The sequence below is a fragment of the Tamandua tetradactyla genome, chromosome 16, assembly GCF_023851605.1.
Source record: "Tamandua tetradactyla isolate mTamTet1 chromosome 16, mTamTet1.pri, whole genome shotgun sequence".
In the NCBI taxonomy this organism is placed as follows: domain Eukaryota; kingdom Metazoa; phylum Chordata; class Mammalia; order Pilosa; family Myrmecophagidae; genus Tamandua; species Tamandua tetradactyla.
This window is the reverse complement of record NC_135342.1, coordinates 41,701,388-41,727,515: the sequence shown is the minus strand read 5'-3', so window position 1 is coordinate 41,727,515 and position 26,128 is coordinate 41,701,388. Positions and strand designations below refer to the sequence as shown.

Below are 26,128 nucleotides of genomic sequence, written 5' to 3'. Positions count from 1 at the left end.
AACCGCTTTCCCAGGAAAACTACAAGCTACCTGGGAGATTGAAATCCTGACCATTTTACCCAGTTTTCAAGGATAAACAAAACGGCTGCAAATGCTCTGAAAGCTATAGGAAGGGAGGACATGTATAAACCAACTAGCCTGCGCTGCCTACTATGCCTGTTGCCAGAGCATTTTCTAAAGCTCAGCAAAGGCGAGAAGAGGCTGCATAGATTTGACTAGCTCCCTTGGCGCTCCAGGATGCCCTTCATTAGGCTCTGCCGACCCGCCAAGGCGCCTCCCTCATTTTGCAGTCCCAGAGGGAGACACAATGAGCAAAAGGCAGCCTGAACATTTTCAAAGAAGCACAAAAAGCTTCCCAGGCAGAGTGTACAATGGTGGCTCTATTCAAGAAGGAGCCTTTGAGGTGTGAAAGCTTTCCCTGTCTGGGCAGGGTGCAAAGAGTCTATGTGTATGTGTGGAGGTGCCCCCCTTTTCCAGCTCTATTTAGCTCTGCTTATAAAAGTCAAGTATGGTTTATGATTCTGCTTTGGAGTTGACATTTTCATGTTCTGTACAGAGAGGGAAGAGAAATGCATTCAGTACTCACTGCTGGGAGCTGGTTTAGCCAGCATCACTGTCCCTAGGAATGTTGTTTCATGAGAATTTATAGTCATTTTCCCTTTACTTTGGAAAATGGAGAGGACTTGGGAAAGACCGGTGGAGGGAATAAAGATTCCATGTAGCAGCTGATGGAGAAGGATACCTTTGGTCTCTTCTACAGGGTCTGAGTTCCAAGCAGCAGGAGGATGCCTCTGTTTTGTTCACCCCGTAGCAAGTGCTGGTGGTGTCCTTACCACTTGAGTGTACACCAGCCTGATTTCCAACTGCCAGCTCTACCTTCTTTTGCCTGAAGCGTTTCTCTGCCAGTCATAGGGGTTTTGCTAGCCACAGGTCAAGCTGGAAGTGCTGGGAAATTACTCCTCCCTGGGAGCAGTTCTTAAGCAGTGGCCTACAAGAGTGGGTGGAGAGATAGCCCAGCTCCTTCCTCCTAGGTGAAAAAAACTCTTGGGTGTATGTTCTACACCAGCCCTGAGATTTCTCTGCAATGGTACCTGGCTTGAGGGTGCACCTTCCTACCTCCTTTAGCTGCCAAATAAACTATCACTACTCATATCACCTTGCTAGAATTTGCTTCTAGGGGACTGAACTCAGACAACCCTGTATCCCCAGGGCTTAGCATATGCAGTAGGTGTTTAATATTTTTGAATAACTAAAAGCCACCGGCCTCATGGGACCATGATGAAGACCATCATATGAGCAAATAAAACGAGCAAAAGGGTATTAGAAAATTTAAATCACAGGGCAAATGGAAATCCTGGTTATAGCTGTCCCAAATGGCAATGCGAAAAATGTGGACGTGGTGTGTGCCTGCCTTGCTGGGTCCCTTGTCCTGGAAATATCCATCTCAAGGATTTGTGTTTGTCTCCATAGTCCCTGCGCACCAACTTGTCCAGAGCGAGTCCCTCCGGGAAGGTTCAGTGACCTGGAGAACATATCACACTTACATTAAGGCTTCTGGAGGTTCGGTATAAAACAATGGGTTTATTTATTTACTTTGTGCTAAAAAAAATCCTTTCCTAAACTTTGGGTTTTTCTTTTTATGATTTATTTAACAATTACTCTCTTTATGCTGGAGATGTTTATCAGTGCTTTTTTTTTTCCTAAAAAATTTTAAGTTTGATAATATGGCCTTTTAAATGGAATCACTCTTTACCTCCATTAAAGCTGCCAGATTTTATTTTATTGTAATGGAGTGAGCAGCAAGGTGAACCAGCACTGGCTCTTCCACAACCCCACATGCTGATCACTGAATACAATGACGAGCAGCTCATTGCCTGCCTTCAATACAAAATTCCCATTTTGGTGTACAAAACAATAACAACAAAAAATTTTTCTAGCTTCATTCCCCATTTCTCCCCAACATGATAGGTTTTTTTATTTTAATTTTTTCTGAAGAAGATCAAGTAGCTTCTATTAAAGTGCACATTAGTAGTTTTCCCAATACCATAGCAATCTGGACCCATTTTCCCACAAGGTGGACCAGTCATTCTCCACTGGGGAGTGGGGATCCAATGCCCAGACTCGTTGGATCAGCCTAGAAGTGGTTCCCAAGGGTGGGGGTCCCTTTCCCGCAGATTCTGAACATACCCCATCAGGAGGGGCTTTGAGGAAGACATGCTCACTGCAGCTCCTCACATCCCCAGCCCCCTGGGCCTCTCCCCTCCTCTTGCAGGGTACCTCCTCTCTCTCTTCACCGTGTCCCTCTTCCTCCTGATGATTGGCAGCTCCGCCTTCAGCAACTGGTGGCTGGGCCTCTGGTTAGACAAAGGCTCACAGGTGAGCTTCCTTCGGCATTGGGGAATGTTTAGTTTTGCATCTAAGAGCACAAAGCCTGCTGGTGGAGGGGCTGAATAAACTCGTGGGTACTCCTCAGGTCAGCTTTTCCCGCTGACTGTACCAAGCTCTCAAGTCAGGTGCCTCCAGGAGTCATGGCCCACCCAGGAGGAGGGCCTGAGTAAAGCTCAGGAGTCCCCAAAGAGAACTGACTTGATTTTATCCACTCATCCTTAATAAAGACGCACCATATTTTAGTTTCCTTTCTCTGGTAAGATGCTCTGGAAAGTGCCTGCTCTCCAGAAAGCTAACCAGTTCTCTGTTCCCCTCTCATGTTTCTCCATAGCTGACCTGTGGGCCCCATGAGAACAGGACTATATGTGAGAAGGGCACAGTCCTGGCCGACACCGGGGACCGTGTGTACCAGTGGGTGTATGCAGGGAGCATGGTGTCCATGCTGGTGTTTGGCATCACCAAGGGCTTCACCTTCACTAAGACCACCCTGATGGCGTCCTCCTCCCTGCACGACAGAGTGTTCGACAAGGTGCATCTTCCAGGGGCTCACGTGTGCCCATCTATCATTCAGGGATTACTGAGCACCGACTGCCGGGCTCTGGGCCGGGCTCTGGGGACAGACAGCCTGCAGGGAGTCGACAGCCTAGTCTGGGAATAGTCTTCCATATATCCAGTTACCAACTGTGAAGGCAAACTGCAGGAAGCTGTGGGGTGGACCACGGGCCCTTAGCTAGTCAGGATGCAGGTGGGGGTGGTCAGGAAGGCCTCCCAAGGAAGCAACACTGTGCCGTCTCCTGCTCCCGAGAATCTTGAGTTCTTGGGGGCCCCAAGAAGTACTTCTGGCTCCTCCTCATTCCACAGCTGCATAGGGCAACAGCCATTGAGTGTGAAAGCCCTGGCCAGAGGGCAGAGCTCTCACACTGCATGGCCTACCTTTGAGGGCCAGGAGATGCAGTGGAAAGTTGCCCTGGAACACATAACCCCTGTTTATGCACAGGCACCATCCTGGAGGGGCTGCCTCACCTGCAGGGACTCTCTCTGGAGCTCCACACAGAAGCAGAATCTCTCAACGCACTTGCACTTTTGGTGGCCATGAGGAGGAGAGCATTCTGACTTCCTCAAGATTGCCTGGCACATTGTGCTGTGCCCCAGAAAGAGAGCCAAGACTCTGCACTCCCAATCCCAGCTGCAGCAGAGCAGAAGGGTTTAGTAAATATACAACTCGACTCTGCTTGACTCTCTGCTTTTATCCACAGATCTTAAAGAGCCCAATGAGCTTCTTTGACACGACTCCCACTGGCAGGCTAATGAACCGTTTTTCCAAGGACATGGATGAGCTGGATGTGAGGCTGCCATTCCATGCAGAGAACTTCCTGCAGCAGTTTTTTATGGTGGTGTTCATTCTCATAATATTGGCAGCTGTCTTCCCAGCCATCCTTTTAGTCCTCGCTGGCCTTGCTGCAGGCTTCTTGATTCTTTTACGGTAGGTCAAGGAGCACCCCTGTCTCCCTCCCCACCCCACCCCCACCCCTCCGCCGACACATGTACACACTTGAGCCTGTTTTCTGATCAACACAGAGCATTCTCCACTAACTTTACACAATGGCCGGGTGTCATGTGGCGTTGAATTCTTCTGTCTTCTCTGATGGCGGAGCACATTGATTTTTAGCATTTGGTGCTACGCTAAGTGCTTTACATACATCCTGACAGTTTACACCTCAGAATAACCCTGCAAAGTAAGTATTACTGGGAGGTTAGGTCTCTAGTCCCAGGCCCCATCTCAAGTTAATGTGGTTGCTCTCTGCTGTGCTCTTCAATGTGGGGCTCTGCCATTGTGGTGCTGGAGAAGAGTCACAGGATCAACTTTCACTCACTCTGAGTTCTTAGAGAAAAGCCTCAGGCTACTTGGCATGGGTGTTTTCTGCTGGGGCTGTGAGCCCATACCCACCCTCGTGCCTACCCTGGGAGAAAGCAGAAAGGCGGCTAAGATCCCATCCTACAAAAGACTGGCTCTGGAGTATGGAGGGCATTGTATGAGGGCAAAGGGTGGTAAAATAACTCTGCTACAAGACTAGTTGAAGGGCCTTGGAGAAGTCAGAGAAATGCCTGCAAGCCTCAGTATCCCCGTCTCTAAAATGATGATCATTAAAATACATGCCTCACTTCTTTCTGAGATTATGAAGATCGAATGAGACCATATGACCATAAATTCCTGTAAATTAGAAATGGAATACAATGCTATGAAATTTAAAGTTTCCATAAAAATCAGCAAGCCATTTGCTATGATTCTGGATGTGCCCAGCGCTGTGCTGCACTAAGGTTCTTGAGGAGGGCACCCCAAATTGTGAAACCCTCAGCCCACAAACCCTGGACCTGCCTCTACCTGTAAGCAGGGTTATTTTAATCCAGTCATATGCAGATGTGACTTTCAGAAAGATTACTTTGACCAAAGTGTGGAGGATGGATGGAGCAATGTAACGGTCAGGGCAGGGCTACAAGAAAGGAGTCTCTTGAAAGGTAGAATATGAGCGGGAGATGATGAGGCAATAGCAGTGGGAGCAGAAAAAGAGGAGTGGATTGGAAAGCTATTTCTGGGGTATTCATGGCTGGTGGAATTTTGGGTGCTGGGGAGATGTGAAGGATAACGTCAAGGTGGGGATTGATGGGAAGAGACATGGGGTTTGGGTCATCAGGATTATAAGTTTGGTTTTAGAGGTTTCAAGTCGGTGGATCAAGTCCATGGATAGTGCCAGTGGACAGTGAGAAATGTGGCTGTGGGGAATGTAGTAGGGCACATGTGGGTTGCGGGTCTGGACTTGATGTCCAGCATCTGCGTGGGAGTGGTATGGCTTTAGGAACTAGCCCAGGTGTGTGGGAGTGGAGAGCGCTGGACTCACTTCAGTCTCCCACTGAGTCTATGGTGATCAGAGCTAGGGCACATGGACTCCATCTCCAACCTCAAGGGCTTATTGTGATGACCAAATAATTCCATAAGTGCTTCACAAGGGAAAAATCTGACCCGTATATCAGTTCTTCAAGTGGATTTTTTTGGGTGGCTGTTCATTTTTATAATCCTTGCACTTGTCTGACCATTGTTCCTGGCTGCTCTCTTGCTTTTAATGTTAATCTACTTAACAAAGTTTTTTCCCCCTTTATTCTTTACCCTCACCTTCTACCATAAAGACACATCAGAGCAGGGCTGACTTATCTAAATGTTTCTAACTCACTTGAGCTCTGAACTGATGAGGTTTTCCCCTCCTTTCCTCTGTTTCAGTTCTGGAGGTCAGATTAGATTATCTCTCATAGGCCAGCCTGCCAATAACTGCATCCTGGAGCATCAACACACACAGGAGAGTTGCCTCCTGTGGAGGGATCCATTCTAAAATCAGCTCCTTAGGCTAGAATTATGTTTAGTCAAAATATCTTTGAAAATGCCTGCAGAAGGGCACACATTGGCAGGTGACACACTAGGTTTTCCTCTGGAGTTGGAATAGCTCATTTTTAATTTGACTGGGCACCAAAAAGTGATTGGCTGGTATTTAGGAGCTGCACTGTATGAAAAATTCTTATCTTCAAAGACTAAAGTCACATCTCATGCATAGAGACATTTATGCTACAAGAAACATGCAGAACTAAGACTCAGTAGGGAAATGGCAGACTCCACTTCTCAGACCCCTCTTACCTCCTGTCCCCTACCATCTACCCCCCACCACCTTGCCCAATTTGGACACATGCTCCTAGAGAAGATGGTAGGTCAACTTATTCTCCCTGGTTAGATGGCTTAAATGCCTGACTTAGGCTTGCACTGAGTATGTAGTCGAATCTGCATGTGCCCAGTGTGAGCCTGCTGAGATTTCATGGTCCTCTTGGTGTCTATTTGTTTTCCTACAGTGTCTTCCACAGAGGAGTCCAGGAGCTCAAGAAGGTGGAGAATATCAGCCGGTCCCCCTGGTTCTCCCACATCACCTCCTCCATGCAAGGGCTAGGCGTCATTCATGCCTACAACAAAAGGGAGGACTGCGTCAACAAGTGAGTCCTTTGCTGGGCCCTCGTCTAGTGCCTCCCTGCTCCAGGCCCAGCCACTACCAGCAGGTCACAGGAACAAATGTCTTCTTTGGCTCTGATAATGGAACGTTGGGTCTCGGGCAGAACTGAAGAGGGGTGCTGTACAACACTTGACCCTTCTTCCACATGTCTGGGGTGCTCATTCAGTGACAATTTCAGTGTGTGATTTTACATTTTACTTTACTCTATAAAGGTAAAATGTGTTCAATTCAGGAAAAAAATGGGAAAACACACAAAAAAAAAAAGAAGAGAAAAATTCACTCATTGGCCCCAAGCCCAAACTCTGTTAATATGTTCATATATTTTCTTTTTTTCCCTATTCATAGGGTTTTCTTAGCTATTTATAATCATTTTTCTGTTGCTTTTTTTAACTTGACATTTTAACAGAACTCAATTAAAGAGCATTTTAAATTATTACATTTTTTATAAAAATAATTTCAAAGCCTGTATTATATTTTACTTAGCAGATAGATTAGTTTCCTCCTTTTTTTAAATGTGGGGTCTTAGGAGTCTTCCAACTCCAAAATTCTAAAACACCGTATAAATTATACCGATCACAATAGTCTCACAGCTGTGACAAACAGCTCTAATTGTAGGGGCTTAAGACAATATATGCTTATTCTTTCTGAAGTCAAGTTGATTGAAGGTCCATGGACTGGCGACAGAATTCTGCTCTTGTTTCCATCTGTGGACTTTGCCATACCCTAGGGCTTTGGAGTCTTCCCCAGCTGGAGGATAAAGAGAGAAAGGAGGTGGAGGACCACATGGGGACCCTTCTGGGGCAGGCTTTGTGGAGACTCATCACTTCTGAGCCAGAGTTCAGTCTCATGGGCTCATGTAGCTGCAAGGGAGTCTGGGAAATGTAGTAGAGCTGAGTCCACAGAGGAAATGAAAATGGAGAATGGTGAATCTGTAGCAATCTCTGCCACAGAGAGTTCTTACTTTTCTATCTTTTCCCTCCTTAGAAAGCTAACACACATTTCAATGCTTGTATCTAATTCTTCCACTCTCTTCCCCCACTTTGCCACCAAGGATCTCAATATAGACTTGATGTCACAGCTCCATTTTTAGTTCCATCAGCAGCCAGTCCTGTTAATAGCTTAACTTGAACATCATTCTTCAAGAGTCCTGCATCTATATGTAGATTGTTTCCACATCCTGGTCCTCAGGAAAATGTTCCTGTACATGGAGTCATTCATCAGCCACACATACTCATGCCTTGTCTTCTTGCAGATTCTCCTCTGGTTTTTCTAAGTCACTTAAGCTATCAGTTGAATCTGTAGACTTTATAGCTACATGATAGATATGTGTTTGGGAGGATATTTTGACTAACTCTGGGGAAAATAAATTAGATTGAAAGAGGAAGGGGAGGATGCTGCAGAGCCCAGGATGGCTGGTCAGAAATGCCTTCAGGCAGAATCCTTTGGAGGAATTTTAGAACATCATGTCCTAACAATGCCTGATGGCATTCATGACTGTGCCAGTGGAGGAATCTCAACTCTTTAGGAGTTTAAACATCTAAAAGATTTATTTCTCCTTCCAGTAATTGCTACCAATTATTCTGATAAATCTCCCTTCCCACGAGGTCAGGGAAACCCTCAGTGGCAACTTAATCTGATGTCTGTTTTGGTTAATAGAACAGTCTAGCTAAAATTTCAATCTTTTATTCAAGTCAAAACTCTCTGTTTTCCCTGAGAAGCATGGAGTGGTAAGGCTATGTATATGTGTCAGGGAGAGTGGTGGGGGAACTGGTAGGTTAAGGGAAACACCTGATCTCTTCTTTAAACATCCCTCCCCTTTTCCTGAGCCTGGTTCTCTGATGCCAGTGTAAGAGGATGAAGGGGGCAGAGGAGACACATCCTCAGGTGACTGCCTGTGCCTGGGTCATTCTTTCTTTTCAACTGCTCATTCTTGCTAATCCAGCTCACTGTGCAGATGTAGTGTGGCAGAGTGGAGGCCCCAACAGGACCAAATCCCAAGAAGCTCTGGTGAGATCTGACTGGATATTCTGGCTGAGTTCCAGCTGGCAGCATCTCACTGTGCTCCTCTGATATGGGGGCTTCTTTGCCTAATGCTGAATAATGCCACATCAGCACTGCAGCTCCCCAAATCAGCTTCCCTCTGCCTTCCTAACTCTGGACAGCAGGCACTGGCAGGATCTGTCTTCCTCACATCTGGGGGACATGAAACTTTGAGGGTAACTCTGGCTCCCTCTCCCCTGGCTGTGTCCTCTTTTTGTCCCCCTCTCCTGTGCTTTCTCCTCTTGGCAAGCCCTTTGGTTCAGTGGACATGCAGCAGGGGAACAAGATGTCAGCACCCTATTCTTTAAGGTGCTTAGCTCGATAAGCAATTACCTCAGCTCTTCGTTTACTGTTTTGGAGAGGGGAACCAGTCAGGCACCCAACCTTCCCTCCTCTACCACCACAAATATTGACTGTCCCTAAAGGTGACCTCTTCCACCCCCTTTGTTAGATCAAGGGGGCCAATTGTCAACTGTACAAGGCCTTTTGGGGGTGGTTGACTCCACAGAACCTTGTGTTCTCAGCTGTGTGTTCCAGTTGTCAACTTTGGGAAAGGCAAAAAAACCCCACTCACCACCATACTCTACTTTCACCAGTGTTTTTTTTCAAAATATGTGCAAGTCAAAGATGCGTATGGTCATGCATTTTAAAGAGCCTGGAATATATGTTCATAGTAAGGGTTTAGTATGGTACATTTCCCCCCGATTAAAAATCCCCCTTGCCACCAGAAGGCCTAACTTCAAATCTATGGAAACACAACCTGTTCTCCTATCTTATCTGATTTCTTAATTATAGGTTTAAGATCCTAAATGATGAAAACTCCAGCCACCTCCTCTACTTTAACTGCGCGCTCAGGTGGTTTGCTCTGAGAATGGACATCCTCATGAACATCATCACCTTCATTGTGGCCTTGTTGGTGACCCTGAGTTTTTCCTCAATCAGCGCTTCCTCGAAAGGCTTGTCACTGTCTTACATCATCCAGGTAACATCTCGTGCAAAATCGGGCACGGCTTGGAGGCTCCGGCCTACAGAACGCATTAGGGAGGATGCTTTGGGTTGAGCACAATAGGAAATCCAACCAGAAGGTTTGAAGCAACAGAGAGAACTTAGTGGCTCGCGTCATTAAAAAGTCTGGCGGTTGTGTGGACTTGAGTCATGGTCATGGCTCCAACTCCATTTCTTGGTGATGCCCATGGCTTTGTCCTTCTGCGGTGGCTTCATTCTTAGGCGGGCTACCCTTGTGATTGTGTAGTAGTGACCTGCAGCCTCTGGGTGCACGACAGGAAGAAAGCAGAAGGAAATTTCCTACTCTAGCCACTGAATAAAAGTGGATTAAATTAGGCACCCCAGAACTAGTGGCTTGATGGGGTTAGGATGCTTAGCTTAGGTCAAGGGGTGTGATCACACATGCCCCACCTCCAAGTCACACAATGAGGAGAGTGGAATGAATGTGGGAGAGGCAATGTTCATGACAAATAATTACTGGCTTCTTTTGGTTGGTTGCTCTGCTTTATTATTATTATTATTATTTTGCATGGGCAGGAATTAAATCTGGGTCTCCAGCAAGGCAGGTGAGAATTCTGCCACTGAGCCACCGCCACACCGCCCTGTTTTATTTTGAATAATAATAAAAGTAATAAGCTAACCCATGACATTTATTATGCTTCAGGCACTGTTCTAAATCCTTCACATACACGGATTCATTTAATCCCTTCAACAACCCTATGAGATAGGCGCTACCACAATGTGCATTTTACCAGTTTGGAAACTGATTCCCAGAAAGATCATACTCTTTTGTATTAAAGCCAGGAGTTGACGGATCCCCGGCCACTTGGGTCTGACACTCTGTCTGAATCTGGTTCCTTGGTATATGTCTCCCATTTTTCTCTCTGCAAGCTTTTCCAATGTTGTCCTTATCTTTGATGTCTATGAAATTACAGGGCAACGCATCTGGGCATCTGCTTTTTTTCATTTGCTCTGTCCAGTGCTTGTGTATTCTTTCAGAATCAAATCAAATCTCTAGCACAGAGAAATTTCTCCCCTTCCTACTTCATTTTGACGATTTCTTCCTTTTTTTTTTCTGTGAACTCACATTGGTTAAGTATTATATTTTTTGTATCTTAAAGTTTCCATTTTCTTGTTTTTCATCTTTATTCTTGGAATTTTTCAAAACTTTTTGACGTTCAACCACCATTCTTTTGAACATTAAGTTTGGCAATCATATAGTCATATATTTAATTCCCATAAGCTGTTTTTTATTCTCTTGGTTTTTTTTAAAAAAGTTACTCTTTTAAATGATTGCAATATATTTGAGGATATTGAGAGAAGATTTTTTTTTCCCTTTTAAACTCTTCTCTTAAACTCTTCTGTTGTCATATCTGTATTTTCTTTTTGAAGGTCAGCTTTTCTGTTTGTTTATCCAGTCCTTGCTAAAGGTTTTGTACATATGCCTCTTGATCTGTTTATATTTAAGAATGGGGTAGTGCGCTGGATTTTCAGAGTTTCCTCTGCCTTTGTGTGTGTCTTGCTAGGTCTCCCTGATGGGAAGCTTTACATGTGTGTGTGTGAGGCTGGTCCACAGGCTGGCTTCACTTCAGAAGAACAGGCAAGGAGCTGTTCTTTAGGTGACCCCAATGCTAGATTTAAAGTAGTTACTCTGGGTACTAGCATTTATGATTGGAACCCCAGTTATTCCAGGCAGTTATTTGATTTTTTTTAGAGAAAAATGTGTGTGTGTGTGTGTGTGTGTGTGTGTGTGTGTGTTTGGCCTGTGCACAAAGTGTCCAACTAGCTCTGGATGGGACAAAGACTTGGAAAGAGGAATAAATGGATCTGATAGGAGTGATTGTCTATAGGCAGACTCAATGTCATTATCTTTGTGGGTCCTTCTCAGATCTGGAATCTTTGGGTTCTGCTAGGTTAAGGCTCTTCAATGTCAGCATCTTTGTTGGCCTCTTCTCACACCTATCTCTGGGTTCTATTAGGCTGAAGGCTCTTTAAGCCCCCACAGCACAGTGTATCAAAAGATTTTCATCCTTTCCATCTTCCAGAAATGTGTCAAACTTTTTCAATCAGTGGTATCTTTCCTCTACCTCCTGCTGTTAAAAGTCTATTCTCTTTCGAAAATTCTTCTGATATCATTTCAATGGTATGTGGGGAAGGAATAGGAACAAAATATATTTTCAGTATTTTATCTTAAATGGGAAAAAATACCTACCTTGGGCGGCCAGTTCCCCGTTGATGGATGCTTTCATTTGTTCTTGCCTAGTAAAATATAAAACAGAAGATGTTGAACAGTTCCCCTCAATTGGTTTAAGTGAAACAGCTTTTGCCAGCTAAGCTCATACATTTGGGAAATATCATCAGCTTTCCATGAGATTATTTTCAAACGTTTTCTGTAAGGTTGGAGAAAATGTGCACATACTGAGAGGTCTGTAGGAATACTTCCTCTCCAGCTGGCTTTGTGGCTTTATTGAGTATTAGCCCCCTTTGGAGAACACAGAATCAGAACGACAAAAGTTGATTTGAGAATAGAGGAGGCTCCCTAGATGGGTGAGAGATTGGGGTGAAATTCCACAAAGCAGAGAGTGAGTGTAAAGTGACATCCCATAATATCACAGAGGAGTGTCCAATCAGTGAGCATCACTGGGGCCAACACCGTGCCAGTGCAGGAATTCCAAACATGCGGGAGGCTGCCCAGGTCCGAGGAGCTGACACCCTTGTATTTAAGAAGATATGTGTATGTCTGAATGACACACAGACATAAATGATTCTCAAGGGAAGAGTTCATGCATTCATTCATCAGATATCCTCTGAGCACCTACTCTAAGCCAGGCACTGTGCTAGTGGATTCAGCTTGAACAAGCTGGACAACATCCCTGTCTTAAAGGAGCTTGCATTCTAGTGGGAGACAAAATAAATAAGTATGCAAGTAAGTAACAGAGATGAGTTTGGAATATAGTTAAGTGCTATTGAAGATAGTAAAGCAGGGTGTTGTCACTGGGTGGGGGAAGCAACAGTGAATTCAGTAGTCAGAGGAGGCTTCTGCCAGGAGTGACTTCCATGCTGTGAAAGAGAAGCAGTTGAGGAAGCCCTGACGGAAGGGTGTTTTAGGCAGAGGGACCAGGGAAAGAATCCGGCTGTGTTGGAGCTTAGTGTGTGAGACTCAGAAGTCCATAAGGCTTGAGCTTGAATAGCAGGGAGTTAGGTCTGAAGGGTTGGCAGGCATGACACATGTAAGACTTTGTAGGCCATGGGAAAGGGTATTGTCTAGATTTTTTTTTATTAATTAAAAAAATTAACAAACAAAACATTTAGATATCATTCCATTCTACATATACAATCAGTAATTCTTAATATCATCACATAGTTGCATATTCATCATTTCTTAGTACATTTGCATCAATTAAAAAGACAACAGAAAAAGAAATAAAATGATAATAGAGAAAAAAAAAACTATACGTACCATACCCCTTACCCCTAGCTTTCATTTACCACTATTTCAAACTGAATTTATTTTAACATTTGTTCCCCTTATTATTATTGTCTAGATTTTAAGACAGGGCTTCTCGACCACGACACTATTGACATTTGGGCCAGATCATCCTTGCGGGGACTGTCCTGTGCATTGTAGGGTGTTAGAAGCAACCCTGTCCTCTACCCACTAGATGGTAGACTAGATAGTCGTGACAATCAAATGCGTCTCCAGACAATGCCAAATGTCCTCTGGGGGGCATAATCACCCACGGTTGAGAAGCACAGCTCTATGGGAAATAGCCCTTGGCCTGCATTAAGCAGGGAGGTAGCAAAGGAGACTTGCTGTAGGGATCTTCACAAGGTCCTCCAGGGCCTAGGTCATACCACTCTCTGCCTTGCTCACTCTGCTTGGGTCACACTGCCCCCTTTTCTGTTAGGCTCACTCCCTGCCATTCAGAGCTTCCTTACCTCCAGTTTTACATGGTGGACTCCTTCATGGATGCCTCAACTGAAATGTCATCTTCGCAGTCTTCCCAAACTACCCCAACTAAGGGAACTGCCCATGCCCAGCCACTCTCTCACATCATTTTGTACTATTTATTTTCTTCTCGTTCCCTGGAATTGCCTTGCTTGTAGTTTATAGGCATCTTCTCCTACCACCCCACTAGAATGTAAGTGTCATGAGGACAGGGGTCTTTTTTGGTATGCTCACTTCTGGGAAGCTAGCCTCACAAACAGTACCTGGCCCTGAGTAATGTACCTGGCTCGATGCATGAAGTTACTAACAAAGGGAGACCTCATCCTTCTTCTAGCCCACTTTGTGACTGGGAAAGGCACTATTGTTATCCTATTGTTTGCCCTCAGTACTCATTGGTCCAAGGTAGTCCAACTGGCTGCCTCCTGCCATGGGAGGGTTCTCTGTCCTGGTCTAGGGCAGACTGGAGGTGTGGGGCAGTCCTCACTCCTGGGAGAGGCTAAATGGAGTTAGTGCATATACACCCCACTGCACCCACCCTCCCATGGGACAACTCAGGTGTGTCCCATACAGTCTCCCTTGGCCTTAACCTGCTCATCAAGGTACCCCATGTTGCTGCCTTCTCTTTCCCTATTGCCTGCTGCTGAATCCATGGCTCACTACCCTAATAAACTGCTTGCATACAAATCTCAGGGTTGGCTTTTGGGGATCCCAACCTAAAGCAATTGGGACCTTAGCAAGCCACATCCCCTGATCTGAGTCTTGGTTTTCTCATATCCAAAGTGAGCAAGGGGCTTGATGGTTTTCTGGTCTCCTCCAGATCTGATGGTCTATAGTGATTGTGTTCTCAGGTGTTCTGGGTAAAGGGGGTAGGGCATAGAGGGGCAGGAGCCCACCAGGTGGCAATTGAGTGGCTCCCTGGAGAATTCTTACATGAGGACAGCTGCCCACTGCTCAAATGCTGAAGCTCTGGAAGAGGTGGTGCTGTTGGGGACTGGGGAGGTGGGTGGGTAGATTCTTACCATCTGGAGTGCCAGGAAAAAATGTAATTACCATTTGTTTCTAAATACAGAGGAAGTGTTTAAGGCAAAACACTCCAACAGGAATGTCTTTATTTCCGGGTGCTTCTGAGAGCACAGGCTGCCCTTTTGAATGAATTGGGCAAGGTAGGGCCGGGCAGTTCACAAGGTTTGCCCCTGAAAGGGGACACAGTGAAATCCAAAGTAGGAAGTCCTATAACTGTGGCTGTTTGTTCCTTTCAAATAGCTAAGTGGACTGCTCCAAGTATGCGTGCGAACAGGGACGGAGACCCAGGCCAAATTCACTTCCGTGGAGCTGCTAAGGGAGTACATTTCGGTAAGAAATTAGAGTGTGAAAGAGTAGGGGCGCTCTACTAACTCAAAGCTAACTTTGGCAAAACTTAGACAAATATTTGATCTTTTTAGATGTGGAAGGATCTTTTAAGAAAAGGAAATCTGAGCACCTCATTCTTCTTAAAAGGAATGCAACCTAAAGTCCTTAATTTTGAACATGACTTGCTTTTTAAAAATTCTTCAAGGGCAGTTTCTGTATACAGAAAATACAATTCAGTGACTTACTTTGGTTTCTAGAAATTAATATTTGATTATTAAAGTGTAAATTAAAAAAAATCTAACTCTTTAAAATCTCGTGTGCTCAGCTTACGTATCTTGATATTCTTTGAAACAAAGTCTGGCCAATTCTAGCGATCACTTTTTAAGGGCCTTTGAATAATGTTCCGCGCCATTTGCAAACTTAAATACTTTTAAAACTGCATTTTCAAATTTAATTCATTCACTTTCCTTTTCAAGTACCTCGATTATGTAATTTAACAAACCTTCCTGAGGTTGTATAAATCTAATAAATTAAACTTATAAATACAGTGAGCTCTAAGTTCTCATAAATGTTCCAACACTGTACAACAGAAATATTTTTGCTTAAAGTCATGTTTAAATCAATTATTCAGTTATACATTTAAATTTGAATTGCAGTTATGAATTCTACTAGTATTATGAATACTTAAACCAATGAGTATAAAGATTCCTTGAATTAAAAATATTACAGTTACAGTTTTGCTCCTCTTCAATATTTTTATTCTTAATGCTAAATATTCTAGTGGCTAAAAATGATCAATCTCTAGGGATACAATTATTTTCCCAGCTCAATGAGATTGCTTATTGACCAGAAGTTTGGGTCCTATTTCCTGTTCCTTACAAGGACTTCATGACTTATGAGGGGTTGGTCTTGTAACCCAGCCAAGCTGCTGTACTCCTTGATTAGACTTTGCATTTCCTGGGATCTTAGGAAATAGGAATGTATTTTCCATGTGACTCTGAAGACCTCTGAACCTGACATCCTGCATTCTTGTCATCTACCTGCTTCTAGCACCATAATGATTCTTACAGGTATTGAAACGATATCTGATTGAATTTTGCAACTCTTAGCCTTAGTCTGGATTCATCACACAGCTTCAGGTTCACACTGCTGACATTTGCCCAGCTCCATAAGTCACGATGTGACCTGTGCCTTGCCTGTTCTTTTAACTAGTTGTGTCTCTATTCTCTCAGCTCCAGCCATGCTACTTTTCATTCAAGTTCTCAGATTACCCAAGCTTGTTCTGGTTTCAGGCCTTTGCACCAGCTATCCCCCTTGCCTGGAAAACTTTGACCTCAAATCCTGTCTCTGGCATCCTGTGAGCATTCCAGATCTCAGCTTCAATATCACCTCCCCATAGGAGCTGTTATTGACCCTCAAGTTATTTTGACTCCTGCCCCCCACAAATCATGTTTATTTTAATATTCTGTCTTATTGTCTTCATTTCCAGAATTTTTCTTGTTATTTTACTTCCCCACTGGAATGTGAGTTCCTTGAGGGATGGGTCCTTATTGGCCCAGTTCCCCACCATGAACACCAGTTCGTAGAATGGTGTGGAACAAAATGAATTAAAAGCCGGTAACTATTGACCCATCAATGGTTATTCTGCTCTTCAGGCTTGTGTTTCTGAATGCACTCACCCCTTCAAAGTGGGCACCTGCCTCAAGGACTGGCCCAGCCGTGGGAAGATAACATTCAAAGACTATCAGATGAGATACAGAGACAACACTCCCCTTGTTCTCGATGGCTTGAACTTGAACATCCAAAGCGGGCAGACAGTCGGGATCGTCGGAAGAACGGGTTCTGGTGAGGACAAGCTCTGTTTTTGTTTCTTTCAGTTTGTTCTCTTTCAGTTTTCCCTGGGTGTGTGAGTTACGCCACACTGGAGAGTGATGCACATGTGTGGTGGGTTGGATGGTTTACTTCCCCTCAAATCTCTTTACCGTATATTAGGATTTCAGGTTGAATTGGGTGTGTAGAGCTGGATGTAAACACACATCAGTTTTTTACTTAATTAAATGGGACTCATTCCTGCTTAGCGAGGCCTAGAGGATGACATGTATTAATGGACTGTGCAATGGTGGGCAGGTTAACTGGGCTAGGACTGCCGGTCACACCATACGGTGAGGGATTTCTGTCTACACAGCCATCCACACAAAACCATTTGTAGTGTATTAAAAATTCCCTTAATTCAATTTTTGGATATGATGGCAGTACAAGCTGATGTTTGGTTTGTTGTTTTTGCTTTCCCAGGAAAGTCATCTTTAGGAATGGCCTTGTTTCGTCTGGTGGAGCCCGCCGGCGGGACGATCTTCATTGATGAGGTGGATATCTGCACTGTCGGCTTGGAAGACCTCAGAACCAAGCTGACCGTGATCCCCCAGGACCCTGTCCTGTTTGTAGGTACAGTAAGGTAGCTGTTCTTGATCATTGCACATTCCTATTTTTGGGTAGTGAAATCAGATGGACAAGGAACTTTGTGAAGTACCCCCAGCACGGCTAGCCTGGGACGTTCTATCTGAGGGAAGCAACAGCCCCAGGCATACATAAGCACTGCTGGTCACTGGCTCTGAATGAAACCCTGCTGGTTTCATTCAGGAGCTGGGGCTAGGGCCCTGAGCACTATAATATAAATATTCTGTGTGGATGGCTGTATAGACAGAAATCCTCTCTGTATGGGGTGACCAGCAGTCCTAGCCCAGTTAACCTGCCCACCACTGCACAGTCCATTAATACATGTCATCCTCTAGGCCTCGCTAAGCAGGAATAATTCCCATTTAATTAAGTATAAGCAAAAATACTTATATGTAGAGTGAGCAGATGTCCTGGCTTACCCAGGTCAGCCCTGGCATATGGCTGTGTCCCACCATCCCGCCAGGTTTAGCAATGGCCACTGTGAACATATCCCAATTTGCACAATAAAATAGTCAATCTACTCGTGGAGCCATCCTTTGGGAAGTACTTTCATTCATTCACTCTGAGGAGTGAGCAGAAGCTGTGAAGAACTACAATAGTTGAGTTGCAACTTCTGTGGGGCTCAAGGGAAACAGAGTCAGATTAAACTTGAAAATCCTATAGGAAGATGTTACTCTGGAGTTTAGCTTAGAGTTTCTCAACTAGTCCAGCACAGCAGCCATTCCTTTACTAAGAGGCACATTTCTCCCACTAAGCAGCAGGCAACGTAGGGAGATTCATTTTAAAAAATTGCTTTTTGAAAGACACATTCCACATCTTGAAACCCTAGAAATCACGTCCTGTATGTGAGCATCTCACCCTCTGCCAGGCCCTGGGAGCTACAGAGAACCTCTTACCTCTCAAAAGCTCACTCTGAAGGCAAAGAGAATGGAACAGCAAATTGAATTGCTCTTTCTCCCCGTCTCTCTGTCAAGAGCAAAAGGAGATGAATTTATAGAAAGTAAAATCCACTCTGCTGCACATGCCTGCTGAAAGGCCCAGATGTTTCTGCCTGAGTGCCTTGGTTGGAGTTACCCTGGAGCCCAAGTTCACATTTCCTTACTCACCTCACTTGCCTGTCTCAGTGACAGAGTTGTAGGTCTTTGGTCTCGTGGACTGAGGTTGGTATTTAGTGGGCCATTAGTCTGACCTAGGTTCTGCTCTTGGGGTCTGCTCTAGGGTCTGCTCTTGCTTTGGGGTCTTCATGTGCCACCAGCAACTCTTCCTCATGTGCTGCAGAAGATATGCTCATCCATCCTCCTACCCTCAGAAATCCAGCTCCCTTTCCTTTCCCTCACTCCAGGTACAACTTGGATCCCTTTGAGAGTCACACCGATGAGATGCTCTGGCAAGTTCTGGAGAGAACATTCATGAGAGACACAGTAGGTTTCAGGGGCTGTCTGAGTGAATCAGTTTCCCAGATCCTGTGCCAGGTAACTGGTTCAGGTTTTAATTGGACTAACACTTGGCCCAGCACTTGGCCAGGTTTGCTTGTAGGCACCACATAAGCCAGTAGAATATGACCCTCATTTTATTCCTTATTCTTAAGAGCAACAGTAGATGGCATTTATTAGATCTCTGTAATGATCCAGCCAAGAGTTCTAGTGCATTATCTCACTCGAGCTGGATTACAACCCATCAAAACTTGTATTATTTTCTCCATTATAGAACTGCAGAAATTAAGGCTCACAGCAGAAAAGTGGCATGTCCAGACTAGTGAGTGGTAAAGACTTGAACCCGCAACCTTCTGTCTCTAGAGCAGAAGGAGTGCCTTGCTACTCTTGTTTGCCAATGGCATTGTTTGCTTATCCAAATGATGTCACCGAAAGGCCAAGAGGTGAGGCACTCTACAGGAATGGAGTGAGGATAGTTCAGTAGACTGAACTATCTATGAAATGGGATCCTGTCCTGTAAGAGCTGAATGTACAGGAGCCCAGAGGGAGCATTTTCCTAGATCTTGGTACTAAGGTGAACAACTCCCAAAGCCATTTTGACTTGTCAGCCTGGAACAAGTCAGACCCTATCTTACCTTTTCTTTGACTACCATCCCATCTCTGTTTTGTCCCTGGAAATAGAGATCAGGAAAGCCATTTACATGTGTTTGGGTGCATTGTTTGTACTCTTTAGCAAGGTGTCTACAGAATTCTGTGAATCCTGCTGTGATTTTCAGTAAGTAATGTCTACCTACTCTCTGGTCTTTCCCTAGTGAGTCTTTACAATATTGAAATGATTATTGTTTTGCATTTTCTTTTCCATGGTAAAATAAAGCAAACTGATGCATACAAGATAAGGGGGCAATACAGAAGACCCAGGACAATTTTATAGATCATCAGAATAATGTGGCATTTTCTGTGTTTTATAGATAATGAAACTCCCAGCAAAATTACAGGCAGAAGTCACAGAAAATGGAGAAAACTTCTCAGTAGGAGAACGTCAGCTGCTTTGTATGGCCCGAGCACTTCTCCGTAATTCAAAAGTAAGGAAACAGCATGCAAAATGGATTGGTCAAATTTTGGCTGTTTCTTGCAGCGCCACTCAATCCAGGAGGTAGAGCCAAGCATTTGTCTTTCAGCAAAGAGAGAGCAATTGTGCCATTTAAAAACCGATCACTTTTTCTCAAGACAAAGTTGTAAGGGGTGAAAATTGAAAAATAACAGCCATTTCCAGCAATAGCACCATCCTCCCCTGGGCCTTCCCCTGGGAGGTCTTGCTGAGGTATTCTTTGTGTGCTCTCCTACGTGGTTTAAGTTTGAAAAATCTGCTTCTTTTTTTTTTTTTTTCTTTGTCCCTGAATGATTTTGAGCCTGACAAACAGTACCCAGGACACCGAAGAAGGCCATCAGAATGCCACGACATGAGAATTGCAGAATTTATATTCATTTCTCATAGTGACCTAGACATCTATGTATACTGATTTCCAGGAAGGGATTGCTGTCACTTTAGAAATCTGATTCTAAACTGAACCACAGTGTGTGTTCTCTGGATGTACTAAGGGCAGGGAAAAGGGACCAGGGTATATTTAGACCCTACGGTGGTATTAGGTGCTGCTGAATGGTTGCATTTTATGCTCAAAACAAGCTGTTTTTACAGATGGGGAAACAGAGCCTCAGGAAATTTAAGTAACTTAGCCAAGGTCAAACAGAGGTAAGGGCTGAGCACACAGGGTTTCAGACTTAACAGCTTTACACACCAGCACTATGGTAGGTAGATTAATGGGCCCCCCAAAGATATGCACTGTGAATATATAACCTTATCTGCCAAAAGGAACTATGCAGATGCGATTAAATTAAGGGTCTTGAGATGGGAGGTGACTTTGGATTATATAGGTGGGCCCAATGTCATCATAGGGATCTTTATAAAAGAGAGGCTGGAGAGTCAGAGAAAGGGTAGAAGATGTGGTGCCCATGACCAAAGAATGTGGGAACTGAAAAAGGGAAGAAAACAAATTCTTGCCTAGAGCTTCCAGAACTTCGAGAAGGAATGTAGCTCTCCCAACACCTTGATTTTAGGACTTCTGACACCAGATCTGTAAGATAATAAATGTGCATTGTTTCAAGCCACTAAGTTTATGGTATATTTGTTACAGCAGCAACAGGAAACAAATACAAGTCCTGTTTTTATACCTCTTGTGAAAATACAGTGGATAAGTCCTGCAGGATGTTTTCTTCCTACCAGTTTTTAGGGTTAGAGTAAACCCTTTAAAAAGAGGAGTATGCAACACACAACCTTATTTCCCCAGCAAGTCCTTTGAGTGAGATGGTGGTGTCCTGTGACTTTTATTTTCCTATTCTTTCTCTAACTCCATGATATGGATGCTTAGCTCACTACTTTTCAGATTTCCTTCCTTTAAAATAAATCCAGCTGAGAATATAAATTTCCCTCTCAATGCTGCTTTGGCTTAGTATGACCTTTTGAAAAATTCCTTCCTTGGCAGATCATTCTTCTTGATGAAGCCACGGCCTCCATGGACTCCAAGACAGACACCCTTGTCCAGAGCACCATCAAGGACGCCTTCAAGGGCTGCACAGTGTTAACCATTGCCCACCGCTTGAACACGGTTCTCAACTGTGACCTCGTCCTGGTCATGGAAAATGGGAAGGTGAGGAAGCTCTGGTAGGCTTCGCCTCCCCCTGAGAGCTCAGCTGCTCTCTGAGTGAATATGTTTCTGACAACTTCAGTTCTTCTTCTCTGACTTGCAGGTGGTTGAGTTTGGCAAGCCTGAAGAGCTGGCTGAGAAACCAGATTCTGCGTTTGCCATGTTGCTAGCAGCAGAAAACCAAGTCCGGTTGTAAAGGCCCCGATGGGGACCACCTCACATGATTTGAAAAGAGGAGGAATGAGATGAACAGGATGAGTCTGCAGGGGCCAAGGCAGGGGGCAGGACAGGGGGCTGTGCTTCTCTCATCTCTGCAAGCAGCCCTGATTCTCTGTCCCTCCACCCCTGGGGTCCAGACTGAACTGGGACAGAAATCATTTTCTTTACCTTGCCCAGCTCAGGCCATTTCACTTCTTGGTGGGTTTGGGTTTAGTGCTGGGTGACGGACAGAGGCAGATGAAGTTAGTGGGTTAAAAACTGCCTCTCACCTCCTGAAACTTTTGTGTCCCCACCAATACTATCTGAGTGCCTGAGAATGGAAACTTTGCAACTTTTAGTTGAAAATCTAAGTAAACAGAATGGGAAAATGCCTAAGAAAGGAATTTGTAAAGGTTTCTTTGCCTTGTTATCAAAAGGGGAAAGCCCAGAGTTTCCTTCCTGTTTAACTCCTATTTCCTATTCACTTCTATCTTGACTGTGTGACGGCAGTAACTACACAGATCTGTGACATAAAAGATTGACTAGAGTGTTCAGCAGAAAAAAAAATTAACAAAAAATCAGATTGTATGTTCATTTGATCTATTAAAATAACCAGGAAAACAAAATGCTGGAGTTTCTCTATAAATGTCATTTTTATATCTTCTTTATTGATCATTAAAATGCAGTAGGAAAGTGCACTACCTGAAATGTTGCCTGCAATTATTTTACCAAAGGTATTCTAATTTCTGTGCTATTTCTTCTTATAAGCCTTCATTGCTTTCTCCCTTGACTCGGTAATCAAACCCATAGCATTTCCCAAATAAAGGGTTTTCTTTCCAGCCTCAAAGTTCACAAAAGCAGATGCAGTAAAGATGTATTCCAAGTAGCCCTGGGAGTGAAGGCTGCCAGTTCATGGTGACATTTAAAAAAAATAGAAAATCCGATAAGCTCCTGTGCAGTACTTGCCAAGGGACACACCTGCAGATCTGGCTGTTGCCCATTCCTGTGGACTAAAGTCTCCTGGTAGGTGATGCTTCTGGGACCTACCTTCCAACTCTAAGCTGAGGTCTCACCAGAGTGCAGGGCATTGTTGGTTGGTCAAGCTTCCATTGGATGCCCCCTCTCCACTCACTTGGCCTTATACCTCTCCTTATCCTTCCAAACGTGGAAGAGGGCGCAGTACCAGGCATGCATGAGCACCCAAGAAATATCTGAGGCCTGAGTGAATGCCATCATCTGGTGAGTGCATCCAGTCACAGATTGTGGGGACCTGGGGAATGAGCTATCTGTCCCAGGTGTATTTGCATGTTTCAGGCTTAAAGTGAAGAGGCTGAGACTTTCTGCTCTGTAGATAATGGCCAGTATCTCTGGTTTTTCTCTGCCAGGGATTGAGCCATGTCCCCCAGAAAAAGCATGTTCAGGTTCCAAATCCTGGTTCTGTGAGTGTGAATCCATTTGTAAACAGGACCTTCAATAATATTATTAGTTAAGGTGTGCCCAAACTGAATGAGGATGGGCCTTCATCCAATATTGCTGAAGTCTTTATAAGCAAAGAAAATTGGACATAGATGGAGAAGTCACAGGAAGCAGTCAGAAGCTGGAAGTCAATGGGACCTGGAAGAGAAAGGAGAAGACACTGCCATGTGCATTACCATGTGACAGAAAAGCCAAGGACCAAAGATTACCAGCAGCCAACCCTAGAACACACCAGTCTTTGGAAGACAGCATTGCCTTGTTGAAACCTCAATTTTGGACTTCTAGTCTTGAAACATGAGTCAACAAATTCTATTGTTTTAACCAACCCATTGTATAGTATGTGTTTTAGCAGCTAGGAAACTAAAACATTCTCATCTACATCATTGTCCAACTCTCTTCTGGCCAGGCCCTGGCAGGCAGCATTGTGAAATGCATCAGCCAATTGTGTCCTGAAACTAATTTTGAGGACAGGTTGTCTTAAGGACAGATCTAGAGAAAGGGCCAGTAAAGTTACAGCCTGTGGACCGAAAGCAGGCTGCCACTTGTTTTTATAAATAAAGTTTTATTGAAACACAACCATGTTCATTTTTAATGTATTGTCTACAGCTGCTTTCACATTCCAACTAGGAGTTACATAGTTGCAACAGAACATGTGCCTTCAAAGCCAAAAATATTTACTATCTGACCCTTTACAGAAAATTTGCTGACTCATGGTATAGGCATTGGCATGTGATGCAATTCATGTCAACGAGATGTGAGATGAGAGGAAAGTCTGCTGGAATGGGAGTGCGGATTGTCTCCTATTGCCTGATCAAAATGTGGTGCCTGAAGCTGTGGCCATCGGACCATGGAGGATGTGGACAATGGAAGGAGCACAGGTCCTTGCTTATGCCAGTGAGTTCCTGATTTACCAACTCCATGGTCACCTTACCTTTTGTCATGTGAGAGAATGTATTTCCCATATTGTTTAGGCCCGCTTGAGTTGGGCTTGTTCTTTGCAGCCCAAAGCATTTTAAGTGTTGCAGAAGACCCAGTGCTGTCCTTCTTGGGAAAATGCTGATCCTCACTTGACAAAAGGATCCCAATTCCCACCAAGGGAGGCACACCTAACCTGTTTTAATGTAGATGTAACACAAACAAACAATTCACATCCAAGCCAAGAGTAATTTCTGGTTATTGTTGCTCCCCAAAGTTTCATGCCATTTACAATCATCTGCTTCCCCTCCCTTCTCTACAGCCTGAGGTCAGAAGGACTCAGAACTCACAGATTTTATTCTTGCTATTAAAGTGAACAGATCTGAAATAGGTTCAGAATTGTTGGTAAAAATGTGAAATTGTCTTTGCTAAGAGATGGAATCACTTTGACCAGAAGGGCGCGATTTAAAATGAATTGAAAAATGCAGGAGGTCAGTTTGGGGTCAGTGATGATCAAAGAAATCACTTTTCTTTTGGCCCTGAGTAGAAGGTCACCTCTGGGTGAGGCTAAATCAGGCACTCAGCTTTCAAATATGCTGATTTCCATGGAGAGGGTCTGCCATGTGTTGTATGTTGCATTGCTCCTGTTGAAAAGTATTCCCTTCGGTGGGGCTGGAATTAAAGGACCAGACAAGTCTGCTTCTACCATTTAAACATAAAACATAGTGGCAGCCAGCCTGATCTTTGACGCTTAGTTCCTGAAGTTTCTAGAGCACTGGGATTCCTTCACCCAGCAAGAAACAAACTCAGAGAAAACTAAATTTGTTTTAAGGCAATTGTTATGCATTTCTTTTAAAGAGGAACTTAACAGAGCATATAAAAATCTTAACAAAAGAGGCACTGTTATACCATCTTGCAAAATTTCTTCTCTAATAAATTGTTCTTGAATGAACATTCTCACAGAGTGTCAGGATATGGACAGGAATGCAAGACTATAATTATTATTAGCTATAATTTTCTAATGTCTTCTATGGGCTAATCACCTGACACATATTGTGTCATTAAATCTTTAAAACAGCTCATGGAGTAGGAATGTTTCTTTGTGTTTTCTCAGGGAGGTCCTGTAGCCTTCCCAAGTTTACCTAGATGGTGGGTGGGTGATGGAAACAGGATTTGGACACCAAAGCTAGCTCTCTCAGTCCAATCCCTTCACTTTTACAAATTAGGAAAAAGAGCCCCAGAAAGCCTAAAACTGGTTCCAGTTTACCAAGCATGGCAACATGAGGATTAGAAACCAGAGGTCCTGAAATTCTGCTTAGGCAGAATGCCCCACATTGCATCAGACTGTTTTTTAAAACTACTATGGGCTAGTTTTATGATCTCAGACATAAAGGAAATAAAAAATAATTCTGTCCCCAGGGAGTTGATAATATTATTGGAGAAATGACTTAAAACTGCCAAAGAGCAAACAATAAAATATCAGAGGACAGAGTTTATTTAAGGTTAGTTGGTGCACTTACTCATTAATTCGTTCATTCATTCACATTTAGTAGTTCATCTATTCCTTCACTTTTTGTTCCTTCCATTTTAAAAAGGAAGGGAGAATGAGGGCCAAAGGGGTGAGAATAATTCAGGAGATGGTGGTCCTTATAGGACAAGTACTAAGACAAGCACTGGGAAGATGTTCCTTGAGGAAGTCTTCTGAGCCAAGACCTGGAGATAACGGTAAGCCTGATTGAGGGAGACAGCAAGTGGCTTGCTTAACAAGGTCTGAAGACTGTTTGGAAAATTTTCAGGTATTCACCATCTGCATCTCCAAACATAGTTGGTAACCACTGATAGCTTTAGTACAATTGGTGATGGGAGAGCAGTTAGTTGTAGAAACAATTAAGACAGCGCTGGGAACAGCTAGATGCAATAAAGGGAGTCTAGCCAAGAATTGCGGGCATCTCAAACAACCCCTCTGCAGCAAAGCCAACTAAGCTAAGGGGGAGAGAGATGGGCTGGTTCCTCTAGGTGGCCCCTTCAGTCTCAGGTCGTGGCAGGATAGAGAGGCTGGGCACACTGAGGGTCTCTTGTGAGAGAACCTCACATGACCCTCATTCATGTTGTACTGCCAGCAGGAAGCTCTCTCCTGGGCACAAGGTGGAAAAGACAGGAGAACCAAGATTT

The 26,128-nt window shown here is 44.1% G+C and overlaps 1 protein-coding gene across 6 annotated transcripts in view; it reads left to right on the top strand.

Annotated features, from left to right (window-relative positions):
* Nucleotides 1-22,473, top strand: part of ABCC12 (ATP binding cassette subfamily C member 12) — an 84,825-nt gene extending 62,352 nt beyond the window's left edge. For 4 of the 6 annotated variants that reach the window (XM_077132343.1, XM_077132345.1, XM_077132342.1 and 1 more), the window contains 13 exons: nucleotides 1,471-1,560; nucleotides 2,273-2,376; nucleotides 2,720-2,917; nucleotides 3,645-3,871; nucleotides 6,280-6,417; nucleotides 9,270-9,456; nucleotides 14,692-14,781; nucleotides 16,434-16,623; nucleotides 17,071-17,230; nucleotides 18,575-18,653; nucleotides 19,634-19,747; nucleotides 21,206-21,370; nucleotides 21,471-22,473. In XM_077132343.1, the coding sequence (XP_076988458.1) occupies nucleotides 1,471-1,560; nucleotides 2,273-2,376; nucleotides 2,720-2,917; nucleotides 3,645-3,871; nucleotides 6,280-6,417; nucleotides 9,270-9,456; nucleotides 14,692-14,781; nucleotides 16,434-16,623; nucleotides 17,071-17,230; nucleotides 18,575-18,653; nucleotides 19,634-19,747; nucleotides 21,206-21,370; nucleotides 21,471-21,563 (1,835 nt within the window). In that variant the 3' untranslated portion in view covers nucleotides 21,564-22,473. Of the gene's footprint in view, nucleotides 1-1,470; nucleotides 1,561-2,272; nucleotides 2,377-2,719; nucleotides 2,918-3,644; nucleotides 3,872-6,279; nucleotides 6,418-9,269; nucleotides 9,457-14,691; nucleotides 14,782-16,433; nucleotides 16,624-17,070; nucleotides 17,231-18,574; nucleotides 18,654-19,633; nucleotides 19,748-21,205; nucleotides 21,371-21,470 lie in introns of those variants that run through there. The other 2 variants (XM_077132344.1, XM_077132346.1) reach the window with 2 other exon arrangements.
* Nucleotides 22,474-26,128: the final 3,655 nt, after the last annotated feature.